Source organism: Bos grunniens, chromosome 28 (genome assembly GCF_055505025.1).
Source record: "Bos grunniens cultivar Pamir isolate PY7600 chromosome 28, Bosgru_T2T1.0, whole genome shotgun sequence".
Lineage (NCBI taxonomy): Eukaryota > Metazoa > Chordata > Mammalia > Artiodactyla > Bovidae > Bos > Bos grunniens.
In genome coordinates, this window is record NC_141192.1 from 10,467,075 (window position 1) to 10,485,076 (window position 18,002).

General features: G+C 40.3%; 1 protein-coding gene across 18 annotated transcripts in view; it reads left to right on the top strand.

Annotated features, from left to right (window-relative positions):
* The window catches only part of DYDC1 (DPY30 domain containing 1), a 23,986-nt gene extending 10,088 nt beyond the window's left edge, over positions 1 to 13,898 (top strand). For 7 of the 18 annotated variants that reach the window (XM_086381745.1, XM_086381741.1, XM_086381743.1 and 4 more), the window contains 4 exons: positions 5,207 to 5,299; positions 8,948 to 9,001; positions 9,824 to 9,925; positions 13,716 to 13,898. In XM_086381745.1, the coding sequence (XP_086237871.1) occupies positions 5,207 to 5,299; positions 8,948 to 9,001; positions 9,824 to 9,925; positions 13,716 to 13,745 (279 nt within the window). In that variant the 3' untranslated portion in view covers positions 13,746 to 13,898. Of the gene's footprint in view, positions 1 to 5,206; positions 5,300 to 8,947; positions 9,002 to 9,823; positions 10,196 to 13,043; positions 13,327 to 13,715 lie in introns of those variants that run through there. The other 11 variants (XM_086381738.1, XM_086381733.1, XM_086381735.1 and 8 more) reach the window with 2 other exon arrangements.
* Positions 13,899 to 18,002: the final 4,104 nt, after the last annotated feature.

An 18,002-nucleotide genomic window follows, 5' to 3' on the forward strand; every position in this document is an offset into this window, starting at 1 on the left:
GGCTCTCTGTGCCCTTTGAGTCAAATAAACTGGAGGTCAGGACTCTGGTCACCTGCCTTTTAGTTGCAAAAGCAAGTGTCCTCATAGTATAGCTGACTTGAAATTCTTTGAAATTTTAGACACTCTTCAGCAAGCTGAGGTCCTTGTGAACAGGGAAACATTTTTATTGGTGTTTTTTACTTAAGAGTTCATTTGAGAAGTGATAGCTTTTATATTTGTTTGAATGTTTTGCTAATGGTTTTTGGTCACACGTGAAGAAAGCAGTTGAGTTTCAAACATTTCCTGAAAATGTTAAGAAACTGGTTATGTTGATCAGTGTGGTTGGTATTTAACAACTGCATTTTGCATTATTATTGACGGATTAGAGTTATTTCACTTTCTGTACTGATGTCTGAAATGATTGAATGATAACATTCCTGCATTTCAGCTAGCTAGCCCATCACTTTTATTTTAGTGGGGATGACATAAGAATACGAAGAAATTGATTAACAGCCCTTTGTGAATAACTATTAATCACTGTTTATTATCTCTTTGTTTGTAAAAAATGTATTTTTAAAAATCCTTAATATAGTTTTAAAATTCTCTTAATGGAATGAGCTTCTATTATCCTGTTTATGGGGTGGCACTGGAATGATGGTAAGAAATTATTTTCTAATGAGGTTAACAAACTCTTCCTGTAAAGGTGGATATTTTCAGGCTAAGAGGCAAAACTGAGGATATTGTGTGGGGATTATGGTATGTTATGTAGCCATAGCAAGAGAGAAATGTCTACAAATGTTTTATCAATGAAATAAAAAAATTTAAAAAATACAATTTTTTTCTGTAACGTGGGCTTACTATTGAGAAGAATTACACTCCCCCTTTAAAGATAAGAGTTCACCTAGTTGGACTTCAAAGATAATGTTCCCTCTCATCAAAATGGATGGAAATGTTTCTGTTAATGCTGATCTGTAATGAGATTTTATGTATTTCATCTATGAAAATATCTTTTCACTCATAGGTCCTACCAACTATTGATAATTAGTCCCTGTGCCTATAATATTCAGTGTATCGATCTCTTGGAAGGCACTTGTAGAAGTCTGCTCAATTTTCCTCTTTATATTTGTCTTTTAGCGTGTCTCTACCTGGTATATTAATCCCTTCCAGCTGAAGGTTGGTGAAAGCTTCTCAGTTACAGTTTGAAATCCACTGAAAATGGATTTTGAAATGTGGGAATTTCTTTTGCACTTACATCAGGCCTAAACACACTCGGAAACTATAGTTTGAACTTGGAAAATGTATCTGGCACAAATTTGTATGGGAATGGAAATCTCGTTTCTGACAGCACTGGGAGTGTATACAGCAGCTTGACGTGGTTCAGACGGTATTAGCTTTTGTTGAAATGATTTTACTGAAGTGTTAAGTTTTACATATAAGTGCTATTTTGCCTTATACTTTTAGACTGAATTGATTAAAAAGTGTTTAGTCTACAGCAGAAGCTAATTTCCAAAGTTATTTAATGTTTGATAATTGTGGTTGAAAATGGCCTTCTCATTCAGACATACCTCAGTCTTGTCCCTGAGCTCAAAAATTCACAACAAAGCTATTAGGCATGAAACTATCGAGTGGTAGAGCATGTAAGGATATGTTCAACTTCTATTTCTTTTTTTAAAAAAAAATATATGGTCTTTGTAAACATTTAATTTATTTATTCGGCTGCGCTGGGTCTTAATTGTGCTGCGCAGGACCTCTGGCTGAGGCTTGGGAGTTCTGTCAGTGGTGACGTGTGACCTGGAGTTCCCTGACCAGGAATCGAATCCAGGCCCTGTATTGGGAGCATGGAGTCTTAGCCACTGAACCACCGGGGAAGTCCCCAGCTTCTATTTCTTACGAAAATTCATAGAACAGATGATGGTTAAATTCATAAGGGTAAATGAAGGTCACTGTTGACACTGTTACTGAACCAAACTCAAATCTGTTCATCCAATGCACAGTAAAGCAGAATCTGTTGACACTGGCTTGTGTTGAAGGCAGGTACAGAGTTTACTGCAGGGTAACAAGCAAGGGAGTAGGAGACAAACTGCATATCCACTCTCACTTAGTGTTTGAGTGAGTGATTTTCTTAAAGGGGAAAAGTAAAGAGGCTGGGATTAATCTGGTGACATTTCTATTTTTTAAATTGAAGTATAGTTGATTTACAATACTGTGTTAGTTTCATGTATATACCAAAGTGATTTGGTTATACATATATTGATAGATACTTTTTCTATTTCATTGTAGTTTCATTATAGTTTATTACAAGATATTAAATATAGTTCTCTGTGGCATACAGTATCCTTGTTTATTTTATATATGGCAGTGTGCATCTGTTAACCCCTACTCCAATTCCCCCTACCTTTGGTAATCATAAGTTTGCTTTCTATCTCTGTGAGCTTGTTTCTGTTTTTTATGTTAAGTTCATTTGTACTATTTTTCAGTTTCCATGTACAAGTGTGATATATTTGTCTTCCTCTGACTTATACTTAGTATGATAATCTCTAGGACTATCCATGTTGCTTCAGTACTTCTGTGATATTTCTTCATCATTGGTTTTTTTCAGTCAGCGATTGATTTTTCAGTCGTTTTGAACTCAGCATTGACTCCTTTGGAAGTCAGGGTGTCACCCATTTACAGTTCTCTGCCCAGGTGGTCCATGGCTCAGTGGGTCAGTTAGCTCATCTTCTCCTAGAGAAATGATCTGAATTTGTACATTAATGATAAAATAGCAATTTTAGAGCATTAACGATGTTACTGACAATAGCAATTTTAGTCATCTGACTCTGGTTGATTATAGTGTTAGCACAGAATTGAGGTCAGAGAGGACAAAAAAGGGAATAAAGTTTTGGATAGGGAGAGTAATCATAAACTCAGTACAGGAACTCAACTTTAGGGGGTCTCAGTTTCAGCACTGCTGGCTCAATAACACATGATCAGTTCAGTTCAGTTGCTCAGCCGTGTCCGACTCTTTGCGACCCCATGGACTGCAGAACACCAGGCTTCCCTGTCCATCCACCAACTCCCAGAGCTTGTTCAAACTCCCATCCATCCAATTGGATGATGCCATCCAACCATCTCATCCTCTGTCATCCCCTTCTCCTCCCGCCTTCAATCTTTCCCAGCATCAGGGTCTTTTCCAATGAGTCAGTTCTTCACATCAGGTGGCCAAAGTATTGGAGCTTCAGCTTCAGCATCAGTCCTTCCAATGAATATTCAGGACTGATTTCCTTTAAGATTGACTGGTTTGATCTCCTTGCTATCCAAGAGACTCTCAAGAGTCTTCTCCAACACCACAGTTCAAAAGCATCAATTCTTTGGTGCTCTTTAAGAATTTTCCATAGTTTGTTGTGATCTACACAGTCAAAGGTTTTGGCATAATCAATAAAGCAGAAGTAGATGTTTTTCTGGAACTCTCTTGCTTTTTCGATGATCCAACGGATTTGGCAGTTTGGTTCTTCTGCCTTTTCTTAATCCAGCTTGAATATCTGGAAGTTCATCTGGAACTCTAACACATGATAGAGTCAAATATTTCCTGAATAGTAGCTGCTATTGAATCATACAGTGAAAACTCATAGGCTTTAAACACTATGTTTCACAAACTTTGTAAATTTGTCCAATTAGGCCTTTTTCTGTTCCACACACACTTTTTTTTGGCAGGTTGTTACGCATCTTAGCAGATTTCATATCTGGTTGTACTGAATTAATGTTCCTCAATGTCTGAAGATGTTCTTGCCTATAGTACTGTCCCAGGAAGATTGCTCATGGTGGTTGATTTTTCAGTCACTGCAAACTCAGCATCAACTCCTTTGATAAACAGTAGCTAAGCAGTGCTGAGAGCATTTGTCTGCTCATCAAGGGCAAGGAAGATCAATATTTCCCTTGTCTTTAATTGGCCTTTGAAGTTGCTCCTCATGTCATCCACTCTGAGCAACTGTTCTCACCAAAAGGCTAATAACCTTATTTTTTTTTTTTTTAGACCCTGAAATCAAACTTGTTTTGATTAAATCACCATTGATGAATGTGTTTCTTTGCTTGGCTAACAGAGGAGCCACTTGGGAGCTCACTTTCATTGCAGCCTCCTTTTCAGTTTTAATTTTTGTGAAGAAATTCTGTTCTGGTGAAATAATTTTGTTTTAAATTATCTAATATTTCCAACCTTTGTGTTCATGCGAGTTGAGACCATTGTGATGAGTGCTTACTCTGATAATATTGACATTTAGTGTATTCTTTTAGTACAGTGTCATTGAATGAGAAACATCCTTTGCTGTTGAATAATTTGATAGTAAAATAACCCACATTTTTCTTTGTCTTAAAAGAGCAGCATTCAAAATTTGCTTCTTTTCTTGATGGATATTGCACTGGTTAAAAAAATAGCCCGGTGATACTATGGCAGTCCAAGCACTGTGAGTTCTGATGTATCAGTGAGCTTGTATGTACTGTGCTGAGCAGCAGTGCAAGGCAGTGAGAGCACCACCTGCCGCCTCTGTTGCACATACGTGGCTCTGCTGTCATGGGGCAGAAGCAGTCATAGTGAATGAGTGAGTGAGCGTGAGCATGGCATTGTGTCAAGAAAGTTTTATTTATAGACACTGACATTTGGACTTCATATAATTTTCATATGATAAAATATTATTCATTTGGTATTATTCAACCATAAAAATGTATAAAAAACTTTCTTCACTTGTGGACTATAAAAAAACAGGAGTTGGGTCAGGTTTGGCCAGAGGAATTTAGTCTGTGGACTTCTGTTCTCCTGGAGCTAGGATATATGTTGAGATGGGACCAGATATGTTGTTGATTATCTCTGGGTTCAGGTGATATACTTAAAATGTTCTCTATTATTTTACAACCAGATTTTGGCTATCTGAAGATCTATCTGTTCTTAAAGAAATTTTATCTGAGAAAAATCACTGCAGTCTCATTTGTAGCTTCTAGAAGAATAGGGAAAATGATTTAATTTTGTACAAATACTTCTTTTCTAAAATTAGCAATTAAGGAAGCTTCCTTTTAAATTTTGTACATCAGGAAATATTTGTAAAAGCTAAAGTACTGGAAGCCTGTGATCATTTATTCTCTTATGTTTCTGAAATTTAGGTGGGTGTAACCTTAATTATCCTGGGATACTTCAGAGTAATCGAGTGAATTCCTTGCGGTAAACTCTAATATGACTTATTTATATCTTAATATTCAGCAACAGCTGGAATTCCAGCTGGAGTTGGAAGAGCAAGAAAAAGAGAGACAGAGAATAGAAGAACTGGAGAGAGCTCAAGAACAATTTGAGAAGGTAAATTAAAGTTTTATAAATGTTTATTTTATTGAAAACCTCTTAGAATCCTGACTGTTACTTGCGGTTGTTATGGCAGGGGAGTCACAGTCTACAGGCCTGCCGCATATTATTTGTGTGACTTAAGCAAATGCTATAGCCCTTTTCAGCTTCAGTTTACCTTTTAGAAAAATAGGGATAACAGTATAATGTTATTGGCAATATCTCACTGGGCGGTTGTAAGGATCAAATAAGATTATGTATGTGCAACTGCTTTGTGAGCAGTGGCGTCCTCTAATATTGATATGGTCAACATTTTAGTCAAGAGATAGTGGCTCCTAATTATGGTAGCTGATACTGAAGGCAAAGTTCTTTGTAGTATTGGGGGTATTCTGATCTCTGAGACAATAGTGTGTCTCTTTTCTTCACACTGGCTGTATTGTCAACAATAACTTACATTTTAAAATATGTTCTTATTTGGATTTTTCATGTCTTTAAAATTTTCAGTAACTTAAGCCAAAAAAGTCCATCTCCCTTGACTGTGTCTGTTTTATGTCAAGCCTCCTGCTTGGTCAATGTTTCCTTGTATCCAAAAAGTATATGTTGTATAGACTAAACTTTTGCATGACTGAGTTACAGTTTTTAACTGGATATTTCATATTGTATGCTTACAACTATCAGTTGTTACTCAAATGTTATTCCTCTACTTATTCCATGATTAAAATTGAAAAAATTTAAAATAGAAGCAGGTTTTGTAGAATATATTTATTAATGGCTTAGATGAGAGTATCATTGTTTAAAGCAATTTTAAAAAGTAAGTTAAAGGGTAAGTTAAAATTAAAAAAAAATGAGATTTAATTAATTTACTATTTTTTCCCATCAATGTACAATGCTTATCATTCTAAAAGAGATGAATAAGAATTGTTCTTTACAAAGTGAAATCATTTAGTCCTATTGTAGTCCAAGTGTTGGAAGACTACTTTTGTGAGTCAAAAAGATGAGATTTTATAAGGATAAAATCAAATACCCATACAGAGTTTTAAAAACACAGATGCTGATGTTATCTTTGTCTAAATGAGGGTAGGATACATGGATATCCATGCATACACACACACATATAAATACGCACACCCTTCCACTTCAGTTAAGATTCAGTGATCGCAAATAAAAGAAGAAAACTCAGAATACATCAAGAAGATAGTGATCAAAATGATAAAATAATTGAAAGTGTGTTTTATTGAGATGCCCTGATAGTTATAGCTGAATGATATAGAAAGTCTGTGATTTATAAGAGGGATTGGCTCCAAAGGGTTCCAGTTCATGTTACTTACTTTCTGGGCATTATCAGACTGAGTGTCCAGAGCTGCAGTAACATTAATAACCCATATTCCTACTGGCTTATCACCCCTTTCTTCCCTGCAACATACTGCCTTGCTCAGAGGCAGATTCATCCAAGTGTTTTTGTCTGGCCTTCTTGTGGCTTCAGAGACATGACTCAAACTATCATTTGCAAAAGGAAATTTATTGGAACGATCCTGGGTTGAAGCAAGTGTTTTACAGCTAAGCTGTGAAGGGCTTTGGTTGAGCTGGGTCTTCCAGACCTCTGGGAGCAAGAGAGTCAGTGCTGCCAGGGCTCACACCTCTGCTGTTGTCTCTCACTGTGGCCTGGTTTGCTGCACATGGGTAGGGATCATCATGGTCCTTAATGGTTCCTGGGTCTTATAATGCTGTGGCTCCTACCATCTGAAAGGAATGGATTCCTTTCTTTTAGGTTTCAGTTAAGAAAAGAATCTTGGGAAGGATTCTGACTGGATGAATTTGTGTCAAGTATCCATCCCTTGGTTGAAGAACAGAGTCCTATGAGAACATGGATTTTTCCATCAGAACCACGAAGTTGTGGGAAAAGATATGTGCAGGAGAAGGGAGTGATCTGGAGAAAAGCATATGGTGCTAAGTTGCTTCAGTTGTGTCTGACTCCTTGCAACCCTATGGACTGTAGCCCACGAGGCTCCTCTGTCCATGGGATTATCCCAGCAAGAATACTGAAGTGGGTCGCCATGCCTTCCTCCAGGCGATCTTCCCAACCCAGGGATCACATGTGTCTCTTACGTCTCCTGCATTGGCAGGTTGGGTTTTTTACCACTGGCGCCACCTGGGAAGCCCATGTGTGCCATTTAGTTCAGTCCAGTTGCTCAGTCGTGTCCGACTCTTTGCAACCCCATGGACTGCAGCACGCCAGGCTTCCGTGTCCATCACCAACTACCAGAGCTTGCTCAAACTCATGTCCATCAAGTCGGTGATGCCATCTAATCATCTGATCCTCTGTCGTCCTCTTCTCCTCCTGCCTTCAATCTTTCCCAGCATCAGGGTCTTTTCCAGTGAGTCAGTTCTTCGCATCAGGTGGCCAGAATATTGGAGTTTCAGCTTTAGCATCAGTCCTTCCAATGAATATTCAGGCCTGATTTCCTTTAGGATTGACTAGTTGGATCTCCTTGCAGTCCAAGGGACTCTCATGTACCACGTGTCCCTAATCATCAGGGCCATTATATAAATGGTCACGAGATGATGACTCACCTTTGGACAGCTGAAGTGAATCAGCTCAAGAGCAGTTAAGTTAGCTTGCTGCCTTAGAATGAAAAGATAGAGGCCACAGCAAGGTTTGGTTTGATTAGAAGATTGTGTTTTCACATTCAGAAAGCAGTGTCCTATGTGTTCAGAGTGCTTTATAGAGGGCATTGCCCAGGTGCTGTGGCGAGGTCACATGTATTAGGTAGTGCCTTGGGCCAGACTAATTGCTTTAGGAATATTTGCTTCTTCTCTACTATGTATAAAATTCTATTTAACTGAAAGTTCTTTCAAAATCTCTTATTCTAAGCGTTTATTAAAATTTTTATTTTGTTACTTTTCACTTTTGTTAGTAATTTGGCTTCAGGGTTAGTGTTTCAGCCTATTTCATTTTTTAAAACATTCTGCTGCTGCTGTTGCTAAGTCACTTCAGTTGTGTCCAACTCTGTGTGACCCCATAGATGGCCTCCTACCAGGCTCCTCTGTCCCTGGGATTCTCCAGGCAAGAACACTGGAGTGGGTTGCCATTTCCTTCTCCAATGCATGAAAGTGAAAAGTGAAAGTGAAGTCACTCAGTTGTGTCTGACTCTTCACAACCCCATGGACTGCAGCCTACCAGGCTCCTCTGTCCATGAGATTTGCCACACAGGAGTACTGGAGTGGGTTGCCATTGCCTTCTCCTTGAAGTGAAGTCGCTCAGTCACGTCCGACTCTTTGCGACCCCATGGACTGTAGCCTACTACGCTCCTCCGTCCATGGGATTTTCCAGGCAAGAGTACTGGAGTGGGTTGCCATTTCCTTCTCCAGAGGATCTTCCTGACCCAGGGATTGCATCCAGGTCTCCTGCACTGTAGGCAAATGCTTTACCATCTGAGCCACCAGGTAACATTCTATTTAATTATAAACAAAATATGGTAGTCACGTATATTAGAGTATTAAATGAGACTGTATCTATAGTTTTGTATTCAAATTTCTCCTTTAAGAAGGTCAGCATTTTTGCTGTTAAATGGGTCATAATGTAAAAATAAAAGCCTTAAAAATTAAACATGGAATCAAAATGAAAAGCATATTCAAAGTATTTTTCTCCATTTTTATATATTATAGGAGTTGAGAATGAGCATGGAAAATATGGCTAAGGAAGATACTTTACATGGAGAGGTGAGAACAAAAAGTTACTCTGTTACGGGATACGAATAAGTATCCTGGAGCGTGACCCTAAATTTTGATGCATTAGTAGATACGTTTTAAAAACAATTTTATGTATCTGTGTTTGGCTGTGTTGGGTCTTCTTGCTGCACAAGGCTTTCCTCTAGGTGCAGTGAGTGGGTGCTATTCTCTAGTTGAGGTACCCGGGCTTCTCACTGTGGGGGCTTCTCTTGTTGTGGAGCACAAGCTCTAGGGCACGTGGGCTCAGTAGCTGCAGCTCCCAGACTCTAGCCCAGGCTCGATGGTTGTGGCACACAGGCTTAACTGCTCCTGCAGCGTGTTGGATCCTCCCGAGCCCATGTCTCTTGCATTGATAGGCAACTTCTTTAACACTGAGCCACCAGGGAAGCCCCATAGCTAAAGTTTTAATATGGAGATTATCAAAACTGATAGTTCAAATACATAATCTAGTAATAAGTCACAAATAGGGTGTACTTTAAAGCCAAATCTCAAAGTGGGTAAAACTGGAATATTCAGTTTGTTTTTATATTTTTAGAAACCAGAATATTATGAGATTATTGACCATATGATTACATGCAGTGATACGTTTTAATTTTCTGATGTATTTTTTTTAAAACACATTTTAGCATTTGTTTTTAGAATTCTCTTGTCATTAACAGGTATTGATTCATTCCCTTAACTGACAGTGTTGAATTTTGATGTTATAATTCAGAAATGCCTTAGTAGAACTGAAAGCAAATTAATGTATTAATCTCAAAATCATTTGAAAGTGAAAATGAATTATATGATTCATTTATGATCATATGATTATAGGATGGAGCCGACTCAGGCAAAACACTGGCTGAAATTAGTGATCGATATGGGGCACCAAACTTGAGCAGAGTGGAAGAACTTGACGAACCAATGCTCTCTGACGTGAGTATCCTTAGGAAAGTGTTTTGTGAAAAGCAGAGTTTCTTGTTTCACTTGGGAAAGCCCAGTGTCTCTCAGGCCAGGGTTGGATGGCAAAATCGGTCTTTTGCTTCACAGAAAGAAATCCATTTTCTGGGTGCCAACTTTTTTCTAATTGGTGTTCTGTGCAGTGTGCTGCTGGCCCCGAGAGTGAGGGCAGGCACTTGTCTGGCTCCCCACAGAAGTGTGGGTGCCGATGGGGAGGTAGCTGGGTGTTAATGTGGAGTGAGCAGTGTGCCCTCCTGTGCAGAGGATGATACGGTTGTTCGGAAGTGAGGCTTTGAAAATTTCAAAATCTTTTCAAAACCTATATTTAAAATCATGTGGTAAAATACATAATCTTTAAATTTGGGGGCCGATATTTTGGTCTCGTAGTAAACCATGGAGCCAAGTGGATAACCTGATGAGAGTGCGTGTTTTTACAGTATTTATGTACCTTGGCTTCTTTAATAATCATACCGTGTTTCCTGTGCACACGTATCGTGCCCAGTGCTTTTATGGCCAAAACAGGTCATTCTGATCTTGTCGAGGAAAGAAACAAACAACTGGACAAGCAAGTAATTGTCAGTGTTAGAGTGGCCAGGTAATTTGTCCTCCAAAGCAGCATGCTTTGAGAGCGAGAGGAGGAGCTGTTGATATCAGATGCCATCAGCAGCTGTAACCCAGGACTGCCCTGAAAGAGGCTGTACTGAGTCACCTGTATCAGTGGGCACTGACAAAGTAGAACTGCTGCCTGGCTGAAGACCCTGGACCAGGGAAAGCTTCATGGAGAAAGTCAGCCTTGTCACTCAGTGGTGGGGTGGGAGTCTGGGAGCACAGAAAGTATCAAGACCCAACTCAGGGTGAAGAGAGAGGGAATGGGAGGCAGGGAGAGATCAGAGCTGGGACAGTGGAGAAATCAGGGGCCAGACCACTAAAGGACCTGAATTTGTGCTCAGACATATATATTTTATCCTAAAGGCAGTGGAGGTCAACATGCTCAGAGCTGCATCTTAGGAAGGCCATCTGGCTATAGCGTGTAGAAGAAAATGGAGTGATAGATTTGAGAAGACCCACCAGGGGGCTGTTGTAATCTACAGAGAGATAGCACTGATGACCAAAAATAATATATGGTGTTTTAAGAGCTGTTCAGAAAGTGGAGCTGAGTGGATTTGGTTCTAATCAGTGGCTACATTTTTATTAAATGGCTGCTCTGGTTCAGTACTATGCAGGGAGCTAGAAAATACCAGAGAGCAAAACAGATTGGGTTTCTGGCCTTTGGGATCCATGGACTGGTGGGGAAAGTTCACTGAGAGGACAGAGCAGGGACACCTGACCTAGCCTGGGAGAGTCTTATGCAGGAAATGACATTTAAAGAATTAGCCTGAGATAAGTCTAGCAGATAGAGCAAAATGCTTTCAAGGAACTGGAATAGTCCAATATTTTGGTTTGAGTTGCATGGAACTAGGAGAAGGAAGTGATTTGAAGGTTGGAGAGGTGGGTACAGGCAAGATCATACTGGGCTCTGTGTGTCATGTTAGGGATTTTGGGCTTAGGTGCAGTAGAAGTCATCCAAAGGGTATATGTGAGGATTAGATATGTGTTTTTAGAAGGTGGAGAGAAGATCTGAGTGGGTGGGAGTGGGAACAGCAGACAACTTAGGAAATTATCATAGTCATTCAGGTGCAAAGTGAATAGGACCAGGATGCACACAGCACAGATGGGGACAGCTGAGTGGATTCGCTATTAGCTGGGAGGATAAGGGAGAGAAAGAAATCAGGGATGAAGCCCAGATTTCTGCCTTGGGCAACTAGACTCGTCACCATTTTTTGAACTTTACCATTGGTTGAATTGAGGAACATATGAAAAGAAAGGTTTTGTGAAAACAATGGCTTCTATTGTGGACATGTTGAGTTCCAGGCCACTCTGAGATATGCAGGTGGGTCTGGAGGACAGGAGAGAAGTCCAGGCAGGAGAAAGGAATTTAGTCATATATACTAAGTGAAGCTAGGAGAGTGAGTCAGATGCTCAAGAGAGAATGCAGAATGTGAAGGAGGGGTCTCAGGGTGAAGTGTGTGTGTGTGTATATGTGTGTGTGTGTGTGTGTGTGTGTGTGTGTATTTAGTTGCTAAGTCATGTCCAATTCTTTTTTGACTTCATGGACCGTAGCCCACCAGGTTCCTCTGTCCAGGGGATTTCCCAGGCAAGAATACTGGAGTGGGTTGCCATTTCCTTCTCCAGGGGGTCTTCCCAACCCAGGAATCAAAACTGTATCTCTTGCATTGGCAGTTGGATTTTTTACATTGAACCACCTGGGAAACCCTTTCAGGGTGAAACCATGAGAAATTTCAACATCTAAGGGATAGGTACAGGATCTGCAAGAAGGACACAGACAACAATAAGAGAGAATAGCAAGAGAAGTAGAAGAAAGGATGGGTTAATAAATACATTGAGAATACAATTAAATTATTATTCTGTTGAATTTGGATTTTATGTGAAATAATCCAAAACTATCAAAAAACTTCATTTACATAGTCACATAGACATTACCTAAGCTCTAATTTTGTGTAGCTTGTACATTTCACAGTTCTAATTGTATTTAGTTAGTTCACTTACTCAGTTGTGTCTGACTCTTTGTGATCCCATGGACAGCAGCACACCAGGCTTCTGTGTCCATCACCAACTCCCAGAGCTTGCTCAAACTCATGTCCATCGAGTCAGTGATGCCATCCAATCATCTCATCCTCTGTCGTCCCCTTCTCCTCCTGCTTTCAATCTTTCCCAGCTTCAGGGTCTTTTCTAATGAGTCAATTCTTCGCATCAGGTGGCCAGAGTATTGGAGTTTCAGTTTCAGCGTCAATCCTTCCAATGAATATTCAGGACTGATTTTCTTTAGGATTGACTGGTTGGATCTCCTTGCAGTCCAAGGGACTCTCAAGAGTCTTCTCCAACACCACAGTTCAAAAGCATCAATTCTTCAGCACTCAGCTTTCTTTATAGTCCCACTCTCACATCCATACACGACTACTGGAAAAACCATAGCTTTGACTAGATGGACCTTTTTTGGCAAAGTAATGTCTCTGTTTTTTAATATGTTCTCTAGGTTGGTCATGGAGAAGGCAATGGTACCCCATTCCAGTACTCTTGCCTGGAAACTCCCATGGACGGAGGAGCCTGGTAGGCTGCAGTCCATGGGGTCGCTAAGAATCGGACACAACTGAGCGACTTCACTTTGACTTTTCACTTTCATGCATTGGAGAAGGAAATGGCAACCCACTCCAGTGTTCTTGCCTGGAGAATCCCAGGGATGGGGGAGCCTGATGGGCTGTCGTCTATGAGGTCGCACAGAGTCGGACACGACTGAAGTGACTTAGCAGCAGCAGCAGGTTGGTCATAGCTTTTCTTCCAAGGAAAATTGTATTTCTAATTGTATTAATTAAAATTTCTAATTGATGCAGGATACAGGATGCTTGGGGCTGGTGCACTTGGACGACTCAGAGGGATGGTACAGGGAGGGAGGTGGGAGGGGGTTCAGGATTGGGAACACGTGTACACCCGTGGCGGATTCATGTTGATGTACAGCAAAACCAATACAATATTGTAAAGTAAAAAAAAAAAAATTTAAGTAAAAATAAAATAATAAAATTTCTAATTGTATTAAAGCATATTTTAATATAATATGCTACAATTAATTTTAATACAAAAGCATATAATTAATAATTAATTAAAATTTATAATTGTATTAAAGCATATTTACTTTTCATTTTGTTTCTAGGTTGCATTAAACATTGATCAAGATTTGTAGACTCAACGAAGCTAAGAACAATACATTTTTCTTCTTGTTTCAAGTTTCAAAATAGGAGGTCCCTGGTTGTATTTTTTTCCCTCCAAACTTGTACTCTGCTTTTCCTCCTTCTAACCACAGCTTTATAAATGAGTTTCAAGTGTGGCCTTAAAATATTGCTTTTTTAATGTAACTGGCTACGTGTATGACGTCATTGAGAGAACAGGAGAGAACTTTTCCCAAAGCAACCAAAAGGAGCAAGTGGGAGACCAGCTGAAAAGAGTGTAACAAGATTGCCTGAGGTGAAAGTTACTGGTCTGTGAGAAGTGAAAGAGGCTGCCACTCTGTAGGGCTCAGGAACATTCCACATGCTTTAGATATGATGATGTCCTCCTGGGAGTGCACTGCAAAGACGTCCCCAGTTTGCTGGGAAATGATGCTTTGCAGTTCCACTTAAGCCATGCTTGTTGATGCGGCTGGGGTGGGGAGGGATGCCGAGTCCCCGCACAGGGAAGCTTTGTTTCTTTTGGAACAATCTTTGGGCAAAGGGATGATGTGCTGCTGTTGAAGGGAAGATCTCTCTTCCTTCAGTGGGTGCTGGGCGGTCTGTGGACCCTGACTGCACTCTTGGCCTCTTAAGTTTCAGGGCTAGCTTTGAACTTTAGGGAGAAATTTGCTTTTATAAGACATTTTTCCAGATCTATGTTTATGCCAAGAAGAGGCTTCTTCTAAAAAAAAAAATTCTAGTTTTAATTATAATATACCTTTTCTGACACAATGAGAAGAGAACAACCTAATTGCTTAAATGGGGAAAGAAAAAGGGAAAAAAATTATGGGAAAGAATACAGATTTCATTGAAGAGAAACGTTATATCAGTCCTATACTTTTTTAAAAAACTTAAAGACTTTGGGGCTGCGCTGGGTGTTCACTGCTGCCACGGGTGGCTTTCTGTTGCGGTGAGTGGGGCCGCTTTCCATCGTGGTGTGCGGGCTTCTCACTGCCGTGGTTCTCCTGTGGACGAGTGCAGGTTCTAAGTGAACGGGCTTCAGTAGGTGTGGTGCAGGGCTTAGCTGCCCTGTAGCATGTGCAATCTTCCTGGACCAGAGATCAAACCTGTGTCCTTTGCATCTGCAGGTGAATTCTCAGCCACTGTACCACCAGGGAAGTCCAGTTCTGTACTATTTTTTTTTGAGAAAAAAGTTCCAGGTGCCCCAGAGCCATCGATAACTTCTCTGTCAATCAGGCTGCCAGGTATTCTGCCCCCACATATGGATGACCTGTGTTCACTGCACCCAGGCAGAAGTGTTGAAGGCAGCAGGAGAGTGTCCTTCAAGCCTCGGCCTCAACCAATGTGGCCCCATCAAGGAGGGCTGGGTGTGGAAAGACAGGCTCAGAGGGCACCTTGGATTCACTCAGCCCATGTCACTCCCCAAAGAGTGCAGTCTGGCCCTGGGATTTGGCAGCAAGACTTTCTGAGTGTTAGTCAGCACTCCAGAGTGTTAGTCACAAGGCGAAGCTTTGTGGCTCTGGGCTAGGGGGTGGTCTTGTGTGAAGAGTCCCCAGCCAGAGCTTGGCATAAGAGGAAGAAGGTAGAATGGGATAAGAAAGGAGATGAAAGGTGTTCAACCTTTGTCTGGGGAGAGATTCCTCAGGAGGATTCAGCTGGTGATCAGGGTGCAAGGGAAGAGTCTTCCATCTCCACCAGGAGATGACTCACAGATACAGCAGATGCCCACTGGGACTAGGGCAAGGCTGTCATCCTTGGGCAGACACTTATGCTGAGTTTGAATCTGAGTCTTAGAGTTGCTTGCTAATGGCAGCAACTTATTTTACACCCATCCAAAGGATGGGGTCCTCTGTCCATTAGATTTCCCAGGCAAGAATACTGGAGTGGGTTGTCATTTCTTCAGGGATCTTCCCAACCCAGGAATGAAGCCCGCATCTTCTACAGCGACAGAGAAGCCTGGTGGGCCTCACAGTCCATGGGGTAGCAAAGGCTAAAGAGTGACAAGAAAGGGTGGGGTGGGGACGCCTCCTGTTCTGGTGTACTTTTAAGTAGCTAGATAAGATCCTGTTTTGGTTGAAGTATTCTAGGTTTTCCTCCTGATCTGGTTCTTAGTGGAAGGCAAAGAGAAGGAAGAAATGAAAGAAAGGAGAGACATAAAGGATCTAAACATAAATAAACTCTAGGTTTCTGCTTCTTTTTGCTTCACTCACTAGTTTGTTGTAGTTTTTTAGATTCCACATGTAAGTGGCATCATGCAGTTAAATAGACGTCTTGGCTGAATCTTGAATAGCCAAGTATGAAGTTCACTGTTCAGCTGAAGTTAAGGCTGAAGTTACAGGTTAACTTCTGGGACATAGCAATTTTTAGAACTACACTTTTATTAAAATTTTGGTTTAATATTATGCTGGAGCAGTGATTTTTCAACATTTTTGAATTCTTGGAACTTTTGTGGTCACTGTGCCACACAATTTTGGTACTATGTAAGTGTTTATTTTCAGCTAAAATAGAGAAAGAAGATACTTTTTAGTACTTTTTTCCCCCAATGTGTTTTTTCTTTAAGCTCTCTATTGTTCATTTGTGTTTGATACTTCTGGATACCTAATTTTTCTCCAATTCAGTTTTCTGCTCTGTAGATGCTATATTTTTTAATTTTGTTTGGATTGAAGATGACTTATCCAGCTGTATATGTTTTGGGGACAGAACAGCTTTATTGAGATAAAATTCAAAATCACCCATGTAAAATTTACAATTCATTGGTTCTTAGTGCATTCACTGGTTTGTACAATCATCACCACAATCAGTTTTAGAACATTTTCATCACCCCAAGAACAAACTGTCTGGTTTAGTGGTCATGACACCCAGATCCTTCCCCCGCAACTCTAGGCAACTACTAATCTCTTGAGAATCCCTTGGACTGCAAGGAGATCCAACCAGTCCATCCTAAAGGAGATTAAGCCTGGGTGTTCATTGGAAGGACTGATGCTGAAGCTGAAACTCCAATACTTTGGCCACCTCATGCAAAGAGTTGACTCATTGGAAAAGACCCTGATGCTGGGAGGGATTGGGGGCAGGAGGAGAAGGGGATGACAGAGGAAGAGATGGCTGAATGGCATCACTGATTCGATGGAGTCTGAGTGAACTCCAGGAGTTGGTGATGGACAGGGAGGCCTGGTATGCTGCGATTCATGGGGTCGCAAAGAGTCGGACACGACTGAGCCACTGAACTGAATCTAATTTTTCTGTATAACATCAGAAAACACAGCATCTGATCCACCATCAGTATAGTTAAGAGTAACTGTTGGGTTAGGGTGATGATAGTCTGTGCCTGCTTCTGTGGCCTCCTTCTGTGGCCACTCTTGCAACTCTGAAGTAATTTGTATGGTTACAATATGACCATCCAATCCTAATCATTTTAATATTAGTTGCTAATTTTTATCCAAATCAAACTTTGCATTGGAGTTTGTGAAATTCATTGTTAATTCTATTTTCCTTTTACATTTATGTCCAGCATTCTTCTGAAAAGTTTTTCATAATCACTGAGAATCATTCGGTTACCCCCAAAAGTAATTCTTCTGAAAAAGAGATCAATGTTTCTTTTCCCTTAATTACTAACCTTAAAAGCAAGGAATTCAAGTAGCTATGAATAGTGGCACTTTCCCCTGCATTTCTTTTAATTGATTATCATTATGGGCTCATGGTACTTCTTTGATTTAGCAGTGTCTTTCAACCCATTAGTTATTTTTCATTATCATCACCTGGGTAAGTGAGTAAGCTCCTTTATTCCTTATGTATGGTATTGCCACTACTCAGGACCCTGCATAATTGATATTATTCACTAGTCTGCAGATGAAGGAACTGAGGCACAAAGAGAGGGGCTTTGCCTCATTTTAAACAGTTGGTAAGTGACAGAGCTGACTTGGACTGGGCCTTTGTTGGGCCTAAAAGTCAGTGCTGCTGATGTGCTCACTCGTGGCCGACTCTCTGCGACCCCATGGACTTAGCCCGTCACGTTCCTCTGTCCATGGAATTTTCCAGGCAAGAATACTGCCGTGGGTTGCCATTTCCTTCTCCATCAAAGTCAGTATTTTCTGTCAATTCACTATTTGGATTCTGGATAGGGATGAGAAAATTGAAAGTAATTTTTTTTTTTAAAAAGATCTGAAACAATTGTTTGTATAGCTCAATGTTCATAAAGAATTAGACTTTTTAAGTATATGTTTTAGTTTTTATTGTGGTAAGATGCACATAACATGAAATTTACCATTTTACCA